This window comes from Lipotes vexillifer, unplaced genomic scaffold (genome assembly GCF_000442215.2).
Source record: "Lipotes vexillifer unplaced genomic scaffold, Lipotes_vexillifer_v1.1 scaffold543, whole genome shotgun sequence".
Taxonomy (NCBI): Eukaryota; Metazoa; Chordata; class Mammalia; order Artiodactyla; family Lipotidae; genus Lipotes; species Lipotes vexillifer.
Window position 1 is genome coordinate 4,906,504 of NW_006799055.1, and position 18,857 is coordinate 4,925,360.

General features: G+C 46.1%; 1 protein-coding gene across 1 annotated transcript in view; it reads right to left on the minus strand.

Moving 5' to 3' along the window:
- Positions 1 to 2,195: 2,195 nt before the first annotated feature.
- The window catches only part of TNFRSF19 (TNF receptor superfamily member 19), a 69,447-nt gene continuing 52,785 nt past the window's right edge, over positions 2,196 to 18,857 (minus strand). The window contains exons 5-9 of the mRNA XM_007471460.1: positions 12,182 to 12,346; positions 11,574 to 11,699; positions 7,961 to 8,063; positions 6,955 to 7,360; positions 2,196 to 2,228 (exon numbers count right to left, since the gene is read on the minus strand). Of these exons, the coding sequence (XP_007471522.1) occupies positions 2,196 to 2,228; positions 6,955 to 7,360; positions 7,961 to 8,063; positions 11,574 to 11,699; positions 12,182 to 12,346 (833 nt within the window). The remainder of the gene's footprint in view (positions 2,229 to 6,954; positions 7,361 to 7,960; positions 8,064 to 11,573; positions 11,700 to 12,181; positions 12,347 to 18,857) is intronic.

Here is an 18,857-nt window from a genome sequence, read left to right on the forward strand (position 1 = left end):
TCCTGAGCTGCAGATGGAGGGACAGTCCCAGCACGAGGGAAAGGCCTCGTGAGAGCTCACTACTGCAGGAGAGCAAAGCACGGGTCAATAAGAGGGAAGATAAAAATGTCCTCGGGAAAGGCAGATTTCTAATGCTCACTTTAAACTTTTTTTTTTTTTTGGCTGCATCGTGCAGCTTGCGGGATCTAAATTCCCTGAACAGGGATGGAACCCAGGCCCTCGGCAGTGAAAGTGCTGAAGCCTAGCCACTGGGATGCCCAGGAATACCCTCTAATGCTCACTTTAAACTTTTTTTTTTTTGGCTGCATCGTGCAGCTTGCGGGATCTAAATTCCCTGAACAGGGATGGAACCCAGGCCCTCGGCAGTGAAAGTGCTGAAGCCTAGCCACTGGGATGCCCAGGAATACCCTCTAATGCTCACTTTAAACTTTTTTTTTTTTGGCTGCATCGTGCAGCTTGCGGGATCTAAATTCCCTGAACAGGGATGGAACCCAGGCCCTCGGCAGTGAAAGTGCTGAAGCCTAGCCACTGGGATGCCCAGGAATACCCTCTAATGCTCACTTTAAACTTTTTTTTTTTTTTTTTTTTTTTGGCTGCATCGTGCAGCTTGCGGGATCTTAATTCCCTGACCAGGGATTGAACCCAGGCCCTCGGCAGTGAAAGTGCTGAATCCTAACCACTGGACTGCCCAGGAATACCCTCTAATGCTCACTTTAAATGTCAGGTAGAAAACTGATTTGGAAACAAAATATCTCAGCATTCTCTAACACAGGGATGTTCAAAGGTCTATTTCTTTTTTAAGTGCAAATGGGACAGAGCTAATAGTAATCACTTAAAAGACAACAGCCAGAGCTGATCACCTACGTTCAAGCAGGAAAAAAATAAATTCTGCTCAAGTAATTCCTCTCCAGGGTGCAGAAATGAGCAAACGAGCCATCCCCTGGTTCATGACTGAGCTGGGTTATTTCTGTCTCAGCTCTAGAGCTAACTCTAGTAGGTAAATACCAAGGTGGTAGGGGATGGATCGCCTTCATAGAAGCACCAGACTCTTAAATCCAGCGTCGTTGGGCTACGGTGGGAATTACTGCGCTGAAGAGGCTTAGGAGATTGGTGGGACCCCTATGATATCCTGGTCAAACTACACGATGGCAGTTATAATCCATTCACCTAAACGCTGCCTACAAGCTGTGCTTTTTCTTCTGGTCCTAATATGCAGAGTCTCCTAAGACTACTCACCTGGTGGCATGCTTCAGTAGTAGGGAAACCTGATATGTTGTCATTTCTAAAGCCTTTAGTATAAAATATGATGCAAATAAAAGATCAATATAAATACCGATTCTCTATAAAAGAGAAATTCTGGGTCTTTTAAGCTCAGTCCCAGGGACAGAAGTAAGAAATGCTTCCATATCAATGGATTTTCACATAAATCTGCTAATCTAGGATGCGCACGCTAAGGGGTTTTTAACTCAGAGGGATGGGCAGTCCTTTCCCAAACACATGTCCTAACTCAGGCCCCTCTTGTTAACTAATTCAGCCGCTGTTCACAAGACAGTGGCTGAGGCGAGAAAGCGTCAATTCTGCAAGATTTGGTCTCTTCTGATTCCCAGTTAGGACAGTTAACATCATCTAATAAACCCAAGATTCAGGCAGGCCATGTGAAGTCAATTCTAACCTCCTGTGCTAATTATTTAGAAGATGAAAAAGTGACCTTCAGGAAACAAAAACACTCCCTTTTGAACCCATCCTACCTAAAAAGTAAGGTAACTCATCTGACGTTGACTTTTAGTAGGATATATGAAATTATTTCTGGAAAGAAAATGTAAATGAAGATTTATACTCTGGGTCCTCAGTCTTGGCAAACCACCTCCACCATGAAAAGAAGCATGAATGCACTTCTGTTTCTCGTTATACCCCTAAGCTCGGTGGCTGCAAACTTGGCCCGTCAGTCTCTGAAGTCGGCCTGTAGCATAGAAGCTTCTTGTGTAGGAAAGATGCAAAGTCTCAGAAGTGCTTGGAGTGTATTCCTTGAGGTCTCAGCTTACAGCTGGTCTGGCTCAGAAGCAACTGGTTGAAAGGCTTAAAATGCCATCAGTGTGGTTCAGATTTACTTTCTTCCCCCAGAAGCCACGTGAGGTCCAGACGGTGCTGAGTCCATAAGCAGAGGAGTGGCTGCCCCTTGGGCTCCATATGACACTTCATTGCAGAAAGAAGCAAGTCCTTTCGGCCTCCTGAAACGGTGACAGAAGGACAGCTTTGAACACAGCACCTGACAAATTAAAGCCCTAAACTGTGACTGTAAAAATTTATGGTGCTTAGCTTTTACTAATTGTGCACATGAATTTTATAATATATGGACAAGAAGTTCCTGTAAGGGTGCCGCAATATCAGGTACCCATGTACTCTGAGAATAAAAATAAAGATTTCCTAACAACCCCCAGTCACTCCATATGTGCAAACAGTCCTTAAAAGATGAAAATGTGCCCCAAACAAACTATGTCAATGAGCAATTCTTTTGCTGATTTTCAACCTCAGTCAAACATTTAAAGCTTGTTTCTGTGCTGCACTCCTTTAAAGCAACTGTAGGTAAAGATTTTAGGATTCTTTAGTCTATTCTTTAAAAGAACAAAGATGGTTAATAATTAATGCTATTCTTAGTCTTTGAATTTAAAACTTCTGTGAAGCCACTGGAGAAAGTTTAGAAAGAGTCTGGGAATGAGACTTCTCTTATAATGACCTCCCTGGAATACTCACACATACGTCACAGGGCAAACGTCCTCGGGATAGAGCAGCCTTTAGATCTGTCCCTTATCACAAAAGCACAGTGACCTCACTTTGGGAGGGGCTGAGGCTTGGGTCACCTGCGTGTTATTGTACGTGAGTGAAACCTTCATTCGCGCAGTAACCCTTCATTAACTTATCACTAAATTTGGCATTAGTGACATATCAGACACATTTACAGAAAAAATTTTTTTCAAAGGTCTAAGGAGATTGTCTAGAAATAGAAACTTCTGAGGTTCTCTCAATAATAAGATAGTTTTATCAAATATGTTGATCAACTGATATGATAATAACAACCATATTAATGCTACCAGGGAGGAAAATTATACTTAATTGGCCAATCAATAAGGAAAAAATAGAGATGTTGATAGACTGAGAAACTAGAACCCAGGTCATCTCATATCTTTTCTAGCATTCCTTCCATTATGTCAATGTTGACATTTAAAATGTTGATTAATAAACACCACCAAAGAAAGCTTTTCCTGTTGTTAAACAGGCTGGCTTCATTCTCCCAAATATCTTAGCAAGTGCTGTCTCAGTATCTTAGACCTGGTTCCCTTCTGGGGAGGTGTGTTCAGGGAACATTTGATTAAAATGGAATCATACAGACTAAAGACAGCTCTCACTCCTATTTGCTTTATCCTGAACCATATCATTATCAGACTCTGGGTGGCATTAAACTACCCACAGGAAGACTACCGTGTAAAAATAAATTTTCGGAAACAAATGCATCACACATTAGAAATCTGAGCCTCACACCAAATACAGACAAAAGTCCCTTGGTGCACTTGGCAATAAATCGAATCATCACACTGTATACCTTTAACTTACGCTATGTTATATGTCAGTTACATCTCCATAAAGCTGGGGAAAAAAGAGTGAATGGAGGTTAAAATACAAGTGAATGAAACTTGTATTCAAGTGAAGTAGAGGTTAAAGTACAAGTGAGTGCCTGGGTAGGAATTTAAAGTTTCATTGAAAATAAAATAGAAATAAATTGTTTAAAAAGGGGTGGGGCTATTTTGGCAACAGCTGCCCTCATCCACCCCCCAAACGGAAAACAGTGCCCTCCTGAGTTAGGAGTGAGCCCACATCAGGGACCAAGCTCACTGCACTTGAACTTGAGGAGCCCGGAGTCCTGCCCTCTGGTCCATTAATAGAAAGCTTCCGAAATCAAATTCTTTGCAAGAGGTAAGTTCAGTAACTACAACTAAGAGAAGTGTTTTTCAGGGTTTAGAAAAGATTCTCGCTTAAAATGGGCTCAAAATATTATTTGCTTTTTTTTTTTTTTTTTTTTTTGCGGTACGCAGGCCTCTCACTGTTGTGGCCTGTCCCGTTGCGGTGCACAGGCCCCGGACGCGCAGGCTCAGCGGCCATGGCTCACGGGCCCAGCCGCTCCGCGGCATGTGGGATCTTCCCGGACCGGGGCACGAACCCGTGTCCCCTGCGTCGGCAGGAGGACTCTCAACCACTGCGCCACCAGGGAAGCCCTGCTGTTTTTATTTATATGGAGAAAATGGAAATGATTTACATTTTGACAATCCCTTTCCTGAATTCAGGATGTCTTATTTAGATTTGCCGAAATTATCTAATAGTTATAAGACAACACATCTTGGAAAGCCTATAAAAACCTTTCATTAATAAATTACACGGAGTGGGGCTTCCCTGGTGGCGCAGTGGTTGAGAATCCGCCTGCCAATGCAGGAGACACGGGTTCGAGCCCTGGTCCGGGAAGATCCCACATGTCGCGGAGCAACTAAGCCGGTGCGCGACAACTCCTGAGCCTGCGCTCTAGAGCCCACGAGCCACAACTACTGAGCCCGCGTGCCACAACTACTGAAGCCCGCATGCCTAGAGCCGGTGCTCCAGAGCAAGAGAAGGCACCGCAATGAGAAGCCCGCGCACTGCAAGGAAGAGTAGCCCCGCTCACCGCAACCAGAGAAAGCCTGCGTGCAACAACGAAGACCCAACGCAGCCAAAAATAAATAAATAAAATAAATAAATTTATAAAAAAAATATTTGGTGATGTCCTTAGCCACTGAGAACTACCTCAAAAATAAGTAAATAAATTACATGGAGCAACGTGAATGTAACATTTCCTCATTCATCTTATATGTGATTATAACTTTCCATCAGACTTTGAGTCGAAGGTATCTTTATGTAATCATAATTACCTTGACAACTCTCTTTGAAAAGAATTCATGTCATGATGCACCAACCTTACATACTAAACTACGTTTCTACAATTTTGCATCCATGTAGCTGGGACAAAAGGGCTCATCCACCCTACCTCCACCTCCTCAATAACACAGACAGGAGAAAGGGCAGGCTGAGTTGCTTCTGACACGACTTGGCTTCGGGATGCTTTATTCCTTAGTTTTAGAATTTACACCACAAAATTGGGGACAAGCTACAAAATTAAGACGAGCAGTAATTCTATTTACTGGCAATACTCGGAAGAACTGTAGCTAGTGCGATGGTAGCACCGTCACTGCAGCCACTCAGACTTTCTTCTGACAGTACATACACGAGAAGGTGAAACATAATTCGTGAAGGGAACACAGGCAAGTTTATCATCAGAACCAAGTGACTTGACGGAAAAGAAACTTCAGCATTTTGTAATGAAGATGTGACTCAGATTAAATATTAAGTGTCCTAAGATGTTCATCTTAGAGCGCGTGGCAAGGCTTCCGATTGGGATGTTGGGATTAGCTGCCAAAGGGCCCCGTAACCTGTCTTCTGCGTCCTCCTCTCACCCGTTCTCGGGGCTTGTTAGCTGCTCTGGGCTGCTGGGGGTTCTCTGTCCAAAGGTCTGTGGGCCACGTCCATGCTGAGACCTATATGCACCTAGGCCAACTCTTAAGTCTTTTCTTACTATCCTCATGAACAGTGTGAAAATCAGAGGCCGGCTCCAAAGAACAAGGTCAGTAAGTGAGCTTTCCCAGCTACAGAGGTACGCAGTCTGTGCTTTTTAAACTGCCTCATTTGTTTGATTTTCCTCCTTTCATGGATCTCTTCTTCATTTCCATTATTATGAGGAAACCAACATCGTTTTTTCTCCAAAGCCAACAAATGCTTTCAGTACAGAATTCCCTGTACATGCTTTATAGATTTTCTTCATAGTTAAAAAAAAAAAAAAGTACTGCGGATTTAGATGCATATAAACCCACATATGTGTTCTTAGCAGGAACTATCTCCATCCACACTGACTTTAGACTCTTTCTGATTTTATTAGACAAAGACACGACGTCTCAAGGAAAAAGAGGTGTTATCCAGGAGCCCGCGCAGCGTGCCTGTGGCTCATCGGCCGCGTCCCTGATCTGGGGCAGGAAGGACCAAGGATGAGAGCAGCCCTGTCTGTGCAGAACAGGGCTTGCGGGGCCTGGGAGCCCCTGTTGCTGTGATTCTGCCCTTTCATACTCCAGGCCGGCATCATTCTTCCAGAAGAACGTACACCAGCGATGTATGTGCTCACATTCAGGAAACGCTTATACACATTAAGCCAAATTCAGCAAAGGCCACCTCCTCACCTGGAGGAGAAAGCAGGGACAGGGACCAGGTGCCGCCGGGGTCAGAGCCCATCTCCCTTCAGCCACCGCCTGCCCCACCCCAGAACCTGATTTCAGACCCTTCCATCTGGAAGGTTCTTCTGCTGTATTTGGTGCCAGATCACAACCAACAATCAATTTCCAACCAAACTGATCAATCAGTCAAAGCAAAGCGATCTACAAAAACCACAGTGAAAGAGAGAGGAGGGAAAAGGGTAGCCGTGGGGGACCTAAATTCTCATTAACTTGACTGTGAATGGACAGCATGTAAGTACTGGGCATAAGAACATCACAGGGGAAGACAAAGGTGAGGAACTGCTTCCAAGATGCTCCCGTACCTAATTCATCTCTCAGCCAGGATGGCGCTGGGGCACGGTGCTGGGTAGCTGGAGTGACAAGAGGAGAAAAGAATGCGGCTGCCCTGGATGGCCTTAGAGATAAGCTGTTAGCTTAAAAACAAAGACTCCTGAAATTTAATTTACATATATTCTCCTGTAACATACAAGAAGCTATGAAGGATGGAAAGACCTCCCCAGGTTCCCCCACATTTAATGGGGGACGGAGTCCTGTTCCCTCTGGGCTTCCTTAAGTCACTGCTGTGCCCACACCGAATCCATCGCTGCCTTACCTGGGGTGACGGCTGAGTGGCCAGGTGATGGACATCTCCCCTCTCCTGAGCCAGCTGATTTCTAGCGGTGAGCGCGTCCTGGGTTGGCGCTGGTTCTGGCACTGAGCTGTTGAGTCTCGATAAGTCAGTAGTTTCTGTAAAGTTTTCAGGATGAGCTTGAATTGGAACTGCTCCACCAACCAGACCCCGACTACTGTGTGAGTCCAAGGATGCTGAACTTGCACTCTCTGGATTGAGAGAGTGAACGTCTTCTCCAGGGAGCTCAGGATAAGAATCGCAAGAAGAGATGTCGTCACCACAGCTGGGATTTTGCATCAGAGGCCAGGCGTCCGAAAACTCGCCACAGATGGACCTCGAAAGGGGCCCAGAGAAAGTCGGCACTGCTTGCCCCGCTGGACCTGTGTTTCTGGACACGTGTTCGAAAGAGCTGTAAGTACTCTACCGGGAGAAAAACCTACTACAAAGCAACGTTCCAGCTATGCTTTTCAGTTTTCTAGATGAAATAAACAACAAGTTATTGAGTCAGAATTCTCATGCTTCCTTTGTTATAAACTTGCTTCAGTACAGTAAGTTAAATTACTACGTTTACTTTAAAACCGAATTTTTATACCTACTTCTAACCAATATAGTTAAACTTAATCCGATGTCTAAAATAGGCAGTTTCCTGGGTCTTAATTGAGTTCCTTTGATTGCTGTTCTAAAGTTCTCTGAGTATGTGACATGCTAAAAATTACTTACAGATGATGGAAGTGTCACAAATCATGAATATAAGACAAAAACAAAATTAGTGGAATATAAAGAATAAAGAATGTTACACTGGCTATCAGTAACCCTGAGACACTTACCTAATTCTCGCCAAAGTTCCCACCCCCTACAATGTCTAGAATGTTATTAATAATACTAAAAAAGTGATGTCCCATAGTTTCACATGAAAATTGGTAAATGAGTAGCCTGTATATTTGCACGCGGGAACACGAAATTATATACATTAAAAACACCCATTTACCTGTCCTGAAGAATGGCCTTGGAGTGCACCCTACAAGCAGGAGTCTCCCGGCCGACGCTGCAGGCCCCGGCACAGCACGGGGATGGGATGAGATGCACGGGCCCTAGGAAAGCCGGCAGGGCTGTGAGGCGCAGTGCTTGTTTATACCAGTTCAGCACTGCTCTCGAAAATTTAGCTATTCCCCTTTGGGTGACTTTCAGGGGGAAAGGGGTTATGAGGTTTAATTTTTTCTCTTTTTTCTTATCTTAAAAATGATGGACCACTTCTATGAAGGACCCGGAAGAGTCAAATTCCTGGAGACAGAGAGTAGGATGGTGGGTCCCAGGGGCTGGAGGGCAGGAAGAATAGGGGGTGAGTGTTTAAAGGGGACAGGGTTTCAGTTTCGGGTCGTGGAGAAGTTCTGGGGATGGTGGTGATGGTTGCACAACAGTGTGAACGTGCTTAATGCCCCCCAACTGTACACTGAGAAACGGCTAAAACGGTAAATTTAAGGTGATGCCTATTTTACTACAATGTAAATAAGGATGTAGAGGAATGATGAGAGGGCACGTGAAATGAGACTTTCACCCATGGCTGACGCGGGCTGAAAGAGCACAGGGCTTCTGCGGAGTGGGCTAGCCATGCAGCGCAGAACATAAACGTCTAAACCCTTTAACTCCACACACACACAACTTTTTGTTTTTTTTTTTACTGCTAGGAATGTATCTTAAAGAATAACTATCTCTGTGCACACAGCTTTGCAAACTATTACGTTCACTGAAGCGGTATGTATTTTTGGTTACAAAGATAATACACATTCACTGAAGAAAAAAACTTTCACAATAGAGATTAGATCAGAAATTTAAAAATGAATCTTCCTTAATTCCATAAGCTGCAAGACACTGTCCACATTTCTTTTTTTTTTTTTTCCTTGCGTTATGCGGGCCTCTCACTGTTGTGGCCTCTCCCATTTGCGGAGCACAGGCTCCGGACGCGCAGGCTCAGCGGCCATGGCTCACGGGCCCAGCCGCTCCGCGGCATGTGGGATCTTCCCGAAACGGGGCACGAACCCGCGTCTCCTGCATCGGCAGGCGGACTCTCAAGCACTGCGCCACCAGGGAAGCCCTGTCCACATTTCTGAACAGCCTTCTAGACTTCTCTCTCTACATATACAGACATATGTCATTCTGATTTTATAAAACTATAAATATAGTAAAACATACAGACAAAATTAGGAAATTAGCAGTAATCATGCTGTTGTGTAAGAGAACATTCTTGTTCTTAGGAAACAAGCACTGAAGTAAAGGGACAGATTTTTCTCTTTTTTTGGCTGCACCGCACAGCCTGTGGGATCTCAGTTTGCCAACCAGGGACTGAACCCAGGCCACGGCAGTGAAAGCCCAGAATCCTAACCGCTAGGCCACCAGTGAACTCCCTGCAACTGATTTTTAAATGGAAATTTAAAAACTGTGTACATGTCTATGTAAAGCACACAGTTGGCCCTTGAACAACGTAGATTTGCACTGTGCGGGTGCACGTATTGGAGGATTTTCCTCAACAGTAAATACTACAGTGCCACACGATCAGCAGGTATTTGGTTCCAAGGATGCAGGACCACGGATACGGAGAAACCGTGAACACAGAGAAGCCGCAGATACAGAGGGCCAACTATAAGTTACAAGTTGATTTTTGACTGGGCGGAGAGTGGGTGCCCCTAATCCCCAAGTTGTTCAAGGGTCGACTGTACACCCACCATACTTAGAAAGAGATAAAAATGATAAAGCAAATGTGGAAATGAGATAAAATGTTAATACTGGGGGAATCTAGGTACAGGGTATGTGGGAATTCTTTGTCCTGCTCTTTCAACATTTTTGTAAGTCTGAAATTATGTCCAAATAAAAGTGAAAAGAAAATAGGCACTGTCACTAAGGAAGAAGCAATTTATATGACGAGCGACACTGAACCTGGGCGGGTGACAGCGGGGGCGGATGCTGTCCAGTCTCTGCGTTCTATTACAAGAACGTGCAACAAAGCCATCCGTGTATTTAATCTTTCTTTCCAGATAGAAGTGACGATGAGGCAGAGTTTGCACAAAGCTGAACTTGATCACACTTCAGACCCAAGTTTCTCTCTCAAGCAATCCTCTTTGCTAACTCTGATCTAGGGGCAGTGCCTGGCACAGCATCTAGAAAATGCAGTGCTTGGGCCGCCTTGAGAAGCACCAAGGCATCAGTGCTGTCAGGAGCTGAGTCAACGATCTCTGCAGGCAAAGGCAAAACCAGATCCACGCATGCTATGGAAATCCCACGTTTTATTCTTAACCCTAAAGCAGAAGACAGTAGTGGCCAGTAGAGAAATAATTACGTTGAAGACGCCTTATCCCACGGATTAAATATTAGACTGAAAAGCTGAACCCTTCAATTTCTTGAAAAGAAAGATCGGACAGTTCTGAGACAATAAGCAATTGAATTGGGAAATGTTTAACTTCAAGGAAGGTTACAGGAGACAAAATGCTGCTGCGCTATTGCAACCACAGGTGCCGGGGGACCTGTGAGGGGTGGATGGGGCAGGTGGCGGGCAGGCTTCCGGAAGGGCTGCGGCCGCGTCGATTTTTACTTTGCAGAGGAGGTGAGTTTGTGGGGACAGGGGCAGGAAGTGTGCCAGCTGGTGTGACCTTGGCCCGTTTTTGCCCACGTTAGAAACCAAGTCCGTCTGAATCACAGGCAGACGCGGCTGTGTCGTGCCTCACAGTTATTGCTTTTTCCCAAAGTGAAGGTTTGTGGCCACCTTGCGTCGGGCAGGTCTATCGACAGCATTTTTCCTACAGCATCTCCTCACTTTGTGTCTGTGTCCCATTTTGGTAATTCTCACAATATTTCGAATTTTTCATTATTTTTTCATTATTATTATATTTGTTCTGCTGATCTGTGATCAGGGATCTCTGATGTTACTACTATACTCGCTGAAGGCTCAGATGACGGTTAGCATTTTTCAGCAATAAAGTATTTTTAAATTAAGGTGTAGACATTATCTTTTTAGACATAATGCTGTTGCACACTTAATAGACTACAGTACAGTGCAAACATAACCGTTATATGCACTGGGAACCCCCAAAATATCACGTGACTCGCTTTATTGCAATATTCACTTTATTGCAGTGGTCTGGAACCGAACCCACAGTATCTCCGGGGTCTGCCTGGACTTCCCTAAACTTTCACTCCTGTCAATAACCCCAGAGGCAATTATGGTTTGTGGAAAACCCTGCAATAGGTCTCCCTCCTCCCCCTTCTTTAAGATATCCCCAAACACACTAAGACACTTACATGCAGGTTCAGGTGGAATCCACCAGACAGGAAAGGAGATGGATCCCCTGCTCTACAAAAGGCTCATATTACTTTAAATCAATTCACCCCCAAATAAAGGCAAACTTGCTTAAAAAGTTACTGAGAAATTCTAGAATTTTAATGAGATGCTTCTTTTCTGTTAAATACTTAAGAGACACAAAACACCCAAAACATCAGGGGATGGGGGAGAACGACTGAACTAGACTAGCTTTAGCTAGAAAACTGAGTGGGAGCCGTTCTTTGCAGCTTCAGGGCCTGCATTCCTAGTGGCCCCCAAGCGCTGAACTTACCGCAGGTCTGGGCCGAGTCCCGGTGGCACTGACAACAGGCGTGGGGTGCAGGGCCGCTGAGCCGAGGTCTGTCGAAACAGGACAGTTCAGAACCGTTGTACTGCAGGTCCTGTGCCCTCAGGGACCCTGCGGAGGCCGAGAACTCGGTCAGCAAGACAGCTTCCCCAGGAGGAGCCCACAAACATCCCAGGGCAACCAGAACTACCCCAGCTTTTGCAGTTATAAAGGAAAGGAGAGCTGTCGTTCACATTTAAAAATACTTCTTACACGGAAGCAAAGATATGAAACAATCGGTCAAGACAGCTCGAGGTGTAAGGTACTTGTGTGGCCAGAACTCGGACGAGCTGTGTTTCTGCCGAGGGGCGGGGGTACCCCTGCCTCCTCAGGTCCGCGGGGAAGTGATGCTGCCCGGTGGCCGCGCCCTCAGCACCTTTTGGCAGGATGCCTCTTGGGGAGCAGGCCCCTGGGACGCCTGTTTCCACGTGCTCTCTCTGTCCCTTTGGCTGCAACCTGACTCTCCTCTTAGGTTCTCATCGAACACCCGGATGGCAGTGATGACCAACACCCTTCACCAAGATGCTAAGACACAGAAAGAGCTCAGAACTCACAGCTGGGTTTCTTCTCCATAAACTGCCGCTTACAGTATATGACGCAGAGGATGAGCAGGGCCAGCAGGACGGTGGCCAGGGCGCTGCAGATCACGGCAGCCAGGGCCGTGTCCCGTGGGCTGGAGGCCGTGGACGGGATCCTTACCAGGTTGACCTTGCTGGTACCTGAAAACCACAGGGATGGAATCAGCACATCTCGACCACCCAAGGGACTCAGGTGCTCACACTGAACTCGGGGTCCCCTGCAGCAGTGGCCTTCATGCAACATCAATGAGGCCAGGGGGAGGTGTTCTAGAGGGCTCAGACTCTCCCTCCGCCCGGGAGATCGCTTGAATACCGCACCTCTCCCTGCGACTCTCCTGTTCCCATGACACCAACCACGCGCAGCCCCGACACGTGTGCTGTCGGGCCCGTTGGACCAGAGCCATCTGCGAGTTGGGAATCTGTCACCTTGTTCTTCCTCCCCAGCACTTGGCAGTGTGGGCCACAGAGCAAGCACTCGATATGCGTTCTTTAATTGGAATTAGACCTTCTGCACTTTTAAGCAGGCTGAACTAAAGTATGCTTTGGGGGTCAACTTTAGGGGAAAACCAGGACTTGGATCATTCACAACCTCACAGTAGGCCCCCAATTTCTGAGACAGTGAACATTTTTTAACGCCTTAGCTGTTAAATTACTGAACAACACCTAAGTCTTGGAGGAAAAAAAAAAACGAACACTGTTGTGACCTCAGATGTGGACAAAGCACATCTTGAGGGCCGTTTGCCCCTGCGGCTCACGGTGATGGTAATGGACTTGGCAGCCCTAGAGATGACAGGTTGGTGTCTGCATCTGTGCTGCACACGGCACAAAAGGCCACCTGGTACTTTCTCCCCACCCCTGACTGCACAGGCCCCACCCCCATCCCAACCCCTGAAGCCTGGTTTCCACTGTACGACCCCTGAGGCTAGAGTCAGAGAGAAACTTCAGGGTTGATATTATTGAATCATAAAACTACGACCGCAGGAGCGATCGTTTTGGAATGTTGAATCTTGGTGTATTTACACTCAGTGATTCTGGGCCGCCCTCATACACGTTTCTTATTGCCACTGGGAAAGGCACATAAACCATATATGCCTTGGACCTGGATGAATAAGAATCTTAATCCAATCATACATTTTGAAGGATATTTGTTTGTAAACATGTTTTAATATTCATAAACAAATAGCGCTTCTAGCTACGTAGACATACTGTTATAATCAAATCGCACACGTTAGATGTTCATCACACAGCAAGTTAAATAGATTACACCTCTGACCTGATAGAGATGAAATCGAAACCTGAAACAGCCTCTGTCAGTGGACAAATTCACAAGAGGACGTATGAACACAAGCACAGCTGTGCAAACACTGGTAAGTAAATACACGGGTAGGAATTTATATCGAATGCAAGTAAAACCGTGGGCTACGCTTGGGAAACATTAAGTATTACCTATTGCGACCAACTGGTGAAGTTGGTTTATGTTTGTGAGAAAGTGGTTTAGTTCAGAGTGAGATCAGGCCCCTTAGCTGAAACTTTCCACCAAATAACCAAGCTTTAGTCAATACCAGGCTTTAGCAGAACTGTTATCAAAATGAGACTGAATACATTATTTGAGTCGAAGATAAAGTTCCTAACTACGATGTAAGGATTAAGTTAAACTCATTGATCAATGGAGTATTAGATAGTCGGAAAAACCCTACGAGGAACCAGGAATTCAGGTTAAAGCAGAACAAGATTAGAGTCTTCTGGGTTCTTATTGTTTAAAACCTTTCTAAAATGGATTAGTCAACTTCCTTGCCTTCATAGAAAAGGAACTGTTTCTAACATAAATAAGCTGAAATGCCCTCAAATGGGTATTATATTTTTAATTTGGTGGTTTGTGACTCAGGGTTTATTTTCCCCAAGCCAATCAGAAAAGTCTTGGTAACACATTATCTTTCCAAGGAAGGGCACTAATACTGTGATATCAGTGCTACTGAGTTGTCATAATAACATCCATTTTAAACATAATTACACCAAATAAGCTATTTCTCTATGCATTTCCCAGGCAGGAGCATCTGAAGATGAACAAGAAAAATACAGACATTTCACCTCTCAGTTTTTGACACCTACATACGAAAAGGCATCTTGTTAACGCAAATACCCCTCCCAAGAGTCCCCATGGGAAGCACGCTCCGAAAGCCACATTCTTTATTCTTGTTTATATGGACAAGTTTATGACAACCCTGACAGCAAACACCATGTTTTTTTTTGTTTTTTGTTTTTTGTTTTTTTAATGGGAAATGGGTTCATCATTCTCAAGTTTGTCACATCAGCAATGCAGACATAACTACAGAAGCTATGAGAGACTGGGCCGAATATCAGTAGATTTTAGAACCACCCTCAGAAACTCATTCACATCCGTTCCCGATAAAAGCCTATTTTCTTCTCATTCTTTTGACTTGAGCAGTAAAAACAGAGGGGAGGGAGCCGTACCAGCTGTATGAAGTGGCTTCTACCCTACTAAGTTCTGGCTCAGAAAAGGACTTACTGACTACAAACCAAGAAAGATTGCTTCTCTGACCTGTCGTTGCTGCCATGATACTGAGATTCAAGATTCTTTCCACCCACGGCTTTAACTCAATTCCCTGGCCAAGCACCTCGATGCCTACATGGCATCTCACCCTCACCCTGCTAGGATCCTGAGGGTACTTCCAAGGAACCAGGAATAGGACTACCCGTATTCTCTGGAAGGTTCTAACTTTTCTGGAACACAAAGGCGTGTCTTACCCTCACCAATTAAGTTATCAGATTCCTCCCTGATCTCAGCACTACCCTTTGGCAAAGTTACTTCAGAGTGACAGCTGTTTCTTCGCTTAAATTTTACGTTACAGGACACACTGTACGTGGGTTCAGTTCCACACTGAACATTTCAGTGGGCTCAGCTCAGCTGGACGATGATGTACTGAGTGTCTGTAGTGACTAAGACGTCTCAGTCCTACAAGGCACGACGTTTGCTGAGTGAGGATCTGAACAGATGAGAACACGGGGGTCACCTGCAAGGCCTGGCAAGTGTTTCTATAAGGCCTGCTCCCCCCTTTGGAGTGGGACAAGGTGAGCGATTCCGAGTAGCTAAGACGCCCTCCTTGCACCTCAGCCTCTAAAGAGCTTTGGAACGTGGCTGGGGAGACGTGTGTGTTGGGGGGATTTGTTGCCGGGCTCCGACGGCTTTCGGGAAAGTCCGAGGAAGAGCTCAGGCCGGAGTGGACCTTGGTGTGCTTTCCGCCACCTGATGCTGACACGCACCTCCGGTGACCCCACCCTCCTGACGATGGGGTGAAGTCCGTTGACCACCCTCTATTTATAGAGGAGAAAACCCAGACTTTGAGGGACTTGCTCAAGGTCACACAGCAACATGCAGGCAGCTTGAGAACCGGAACCTGGCCTTCGGATCCTTTCCGGTGGACCACCCTGTCCAGGGATGCAGGTAAAACATCTGTCAGGTAACGATGAGCAGAATGTGGCTCATCTCTGTGGGGAGAAGCTGGCCGGGCCCCAGAGAGACCACGGGCCTCCTGATCACAGACCCGTCCACGTGTCCAGGTGTGCAGGTGTCCAGGTGTGCATGGAAGCTGGTTCCACTTGAGGGCCTCTGGCCCAGCGTGGATCTCAGTGTCGCGTGATGAGCTGGGCAGAGGGGAAACTCTACGGAGGAGCTTGAGTCTGGAATGGATTCGAGGGCGAGATGGCAGGAGGAGCAGTGCCCAGACGCCCTCCACTAGTAACTGCAGCTCTGCTTCCTCTCGAGCCCCCTGCTTGTTCAACCTCACGCCTGAGTAGAGGCTGTGTTTAAAAACCTGCTCAACAAAAGCTCCCTCTTCCCAGAGCCCCCTCTCCACAGAGGGTGCTAAACAGGGAGGACGGAACGGGTTGGCACCATCTGGCCCCTCCCTGAACTGTGTTTAAAAACCTGCTGAACAAAAGCTCCCTCTTCCCAGAGCCCCCTCTCCACAGAGGGTGCTAAACAGGGAGGACGGAACGGGTTGGCACCATCTGGCCCCTCCCTGAACCTCAGCCTCCCCAGGGACGATTACACAGGGGCTCATATGTGGCACCGAGATCCACCGCGAGGGGCCATGAGAACTTCTCTCCGGGCGGAACGAACTTCCATGCACACCTGCACACCCGGACAGGTCTGCGGTCAGGAGCCCGTGACCTCCCTGCGGCCTGGCCGGCTTCTCCCCACGGAGATGAGCGTGGTCTTTACAGTAAAGAACAGGATTACGTCAGACGCTGCGTGTCACTTCCCTGAACTTCACATTCCCAGTCCAAGCTGCTTTCTCACCTCCGGAGTCACAGACCCAACAGCCAGCTGGACGTCGCCACGTGGACGGGGAAGCACCTTAAGCCCAGCATATCCAAAAATGAGCTCCCCACCACCCCGACCCACCCTCTTCCCAGCACCCGCCCTGCGCCCCACGCATCTCTCCTCCCTGCCATGGCCTCGGCCTGCAGCACCCTCCCCGGGCTGCGAGCATCGCCCCTCCACTGCTGTAGCTCTTTCCTCAAGTGTCACCTACTCAGTGAGGCTTCTCTGACGAAATCCTTAAAACTGTCACCTCTCTCCAATGCCCCCCAGCTTTCCTTTCCTCCCCCAGCACTTGCCACCATCTGACATTTCATATACTTAACTTGGGTGCTTCCTTGCCATTCTCCCCTGTGGTGGGAGCAGTACAGCCCACTCTGCTCCCCCAAACCCACCCCCCTGCCTTGTGTTGAAGCTGGTCCAGCAAGAGGCAACATTTCCCAGCCTCCTTTGTAGCCCAGTGTGATACGTCCAAATCAGAGTCAAGGGGGCCCGGGAGGATGAGCAGAAGGGATGGGGTGGCATCTGTGTCACCTGCACTTTAGGGACAAATTACTCCAGAGTCCCCTTCACTGGGGCTGGAGCTGCATGTAGCAGCAGCCCAGTCTGGATCCTATGGGTGAGGAGGACAGATGAGGAAGCCACCCAAAGGCTGGTAAAGCAGCAGGGGCCAGACACTGGGCCTCTGAAGACACCTGCAGCACAGCTGCTCCACCAGCGGCACCACCTGCACGGTTACAGAACAGAGAGGACCTGCTGTCTTCTAGAGGCTGCACTACTGGGGGGCTTCCTGGTTACAGCCGCTTAGCCTTGAGCACAACGAATTAAATCCCTCCCTGAAATACAGGCTCCACAAGGGCAGAGATGTCACAGGTTTTGTTCACCACTGTACTGATGATACTTACAAGAGTTCTGGGCACACAGCTGGTGCCCAATAAGTATGAACGATGAAACGAATGCATGTCTGTGAAAGAAACTGGAAAACGCTAAGTATTCCCCAAAGTTTGTTAAGTGGCAAATTGTCCAATCACTGAGATGAGATTATACCCACAATGCATTTGTCCTTTATCCCTCCACCTCTGGCTGGTGACAGTACAGGTGCAAACAGCTGGGGGAAATAACAGCTTCATCTGCAGGCACTTACTGTACGTTATGTTAATGTGACTCCGGGAGAAAAGGCAAGGGTTGCTCAGATTTATCAATACACAAACCTTGAAGGTTATTGGCCATAACCTCAGAATGAGAATGAAACAAAAATTTAGCTCTCTCTATTCAATCTGAATTAGCACCCCACGGACTCGTCAGAAAGGGATCTTATTTATTATCCGCCAAATGTAATCTTAGTTAAAAATCCACACTTAGCAACAATTGATTTATAGTGAATTACCAAAGAAGCCAGAAAAGGAGAGGACCTTCAGGGGGTCAATCACATCTTCCAACAGAAGCTGCTTTGGTGTCAATTTCAGAAACTGACCCTTAGGCAAATTGGATACAGGGAACTATTAAATAGCATTCCTATCATTTTACCAAATTAGGCATCTTTATCTTACATTTTTACCCACTCCCTCCCCCTAAAACCACTCAGAGGGATGGAGAAAATTACATGAACATTTAGAGATCTGCTAACAACAGAAGCCCATGAATTTTTTTTTTTTTTGTAGAAAGTCATCCAAATTATCATCAACATTGTCACAGACACCACACACCAAACACCTACAGAGGGCCGGCCTCTTACTACCCACTTTTGAAATGTCATAATAATCCTTCACAGCAAGGGTTTTACAGATGAAGATGTCTGTTCAAATCTATAAACAGTTTTTCATTTAAACCACCATTGGGTATTCATATTCTGGAAAGCAAACCAAACTACAGGGTTCCTTGGTTTGTACTCCGTTTGGCTGGCTTGTTTGATTTCAACATGAGTATATTTTTAAAAATTGATTTCTTTCCTCATTTTTTTCAATCAAATTTACTGTAATATAAAGTATTCAACAATGTGAATACAAGATAAATTATTTTTTGAAAATGAAGACATCTGTACAAATCTCTAAACAGTTTTTCATTTAAACAACCATCGGGTGGTTGAATCTAGATTTAGGCCCGATTTGTCTGTCTGCTCTTTTTAAAAATATTAAGCTATGCTCCTTCCAATATTCCAACAATACTGCTTAGAGCAAAAAATATACTATGGTGTGAAGGACTGCTAGTTCAAATTTTGTACAGACCAGTAAATTCTACTTAATTAGCTAACATATACAATATAACTTGACCTAACTTAAAACACAAACAGAGCTTCACAAATTCAACCGC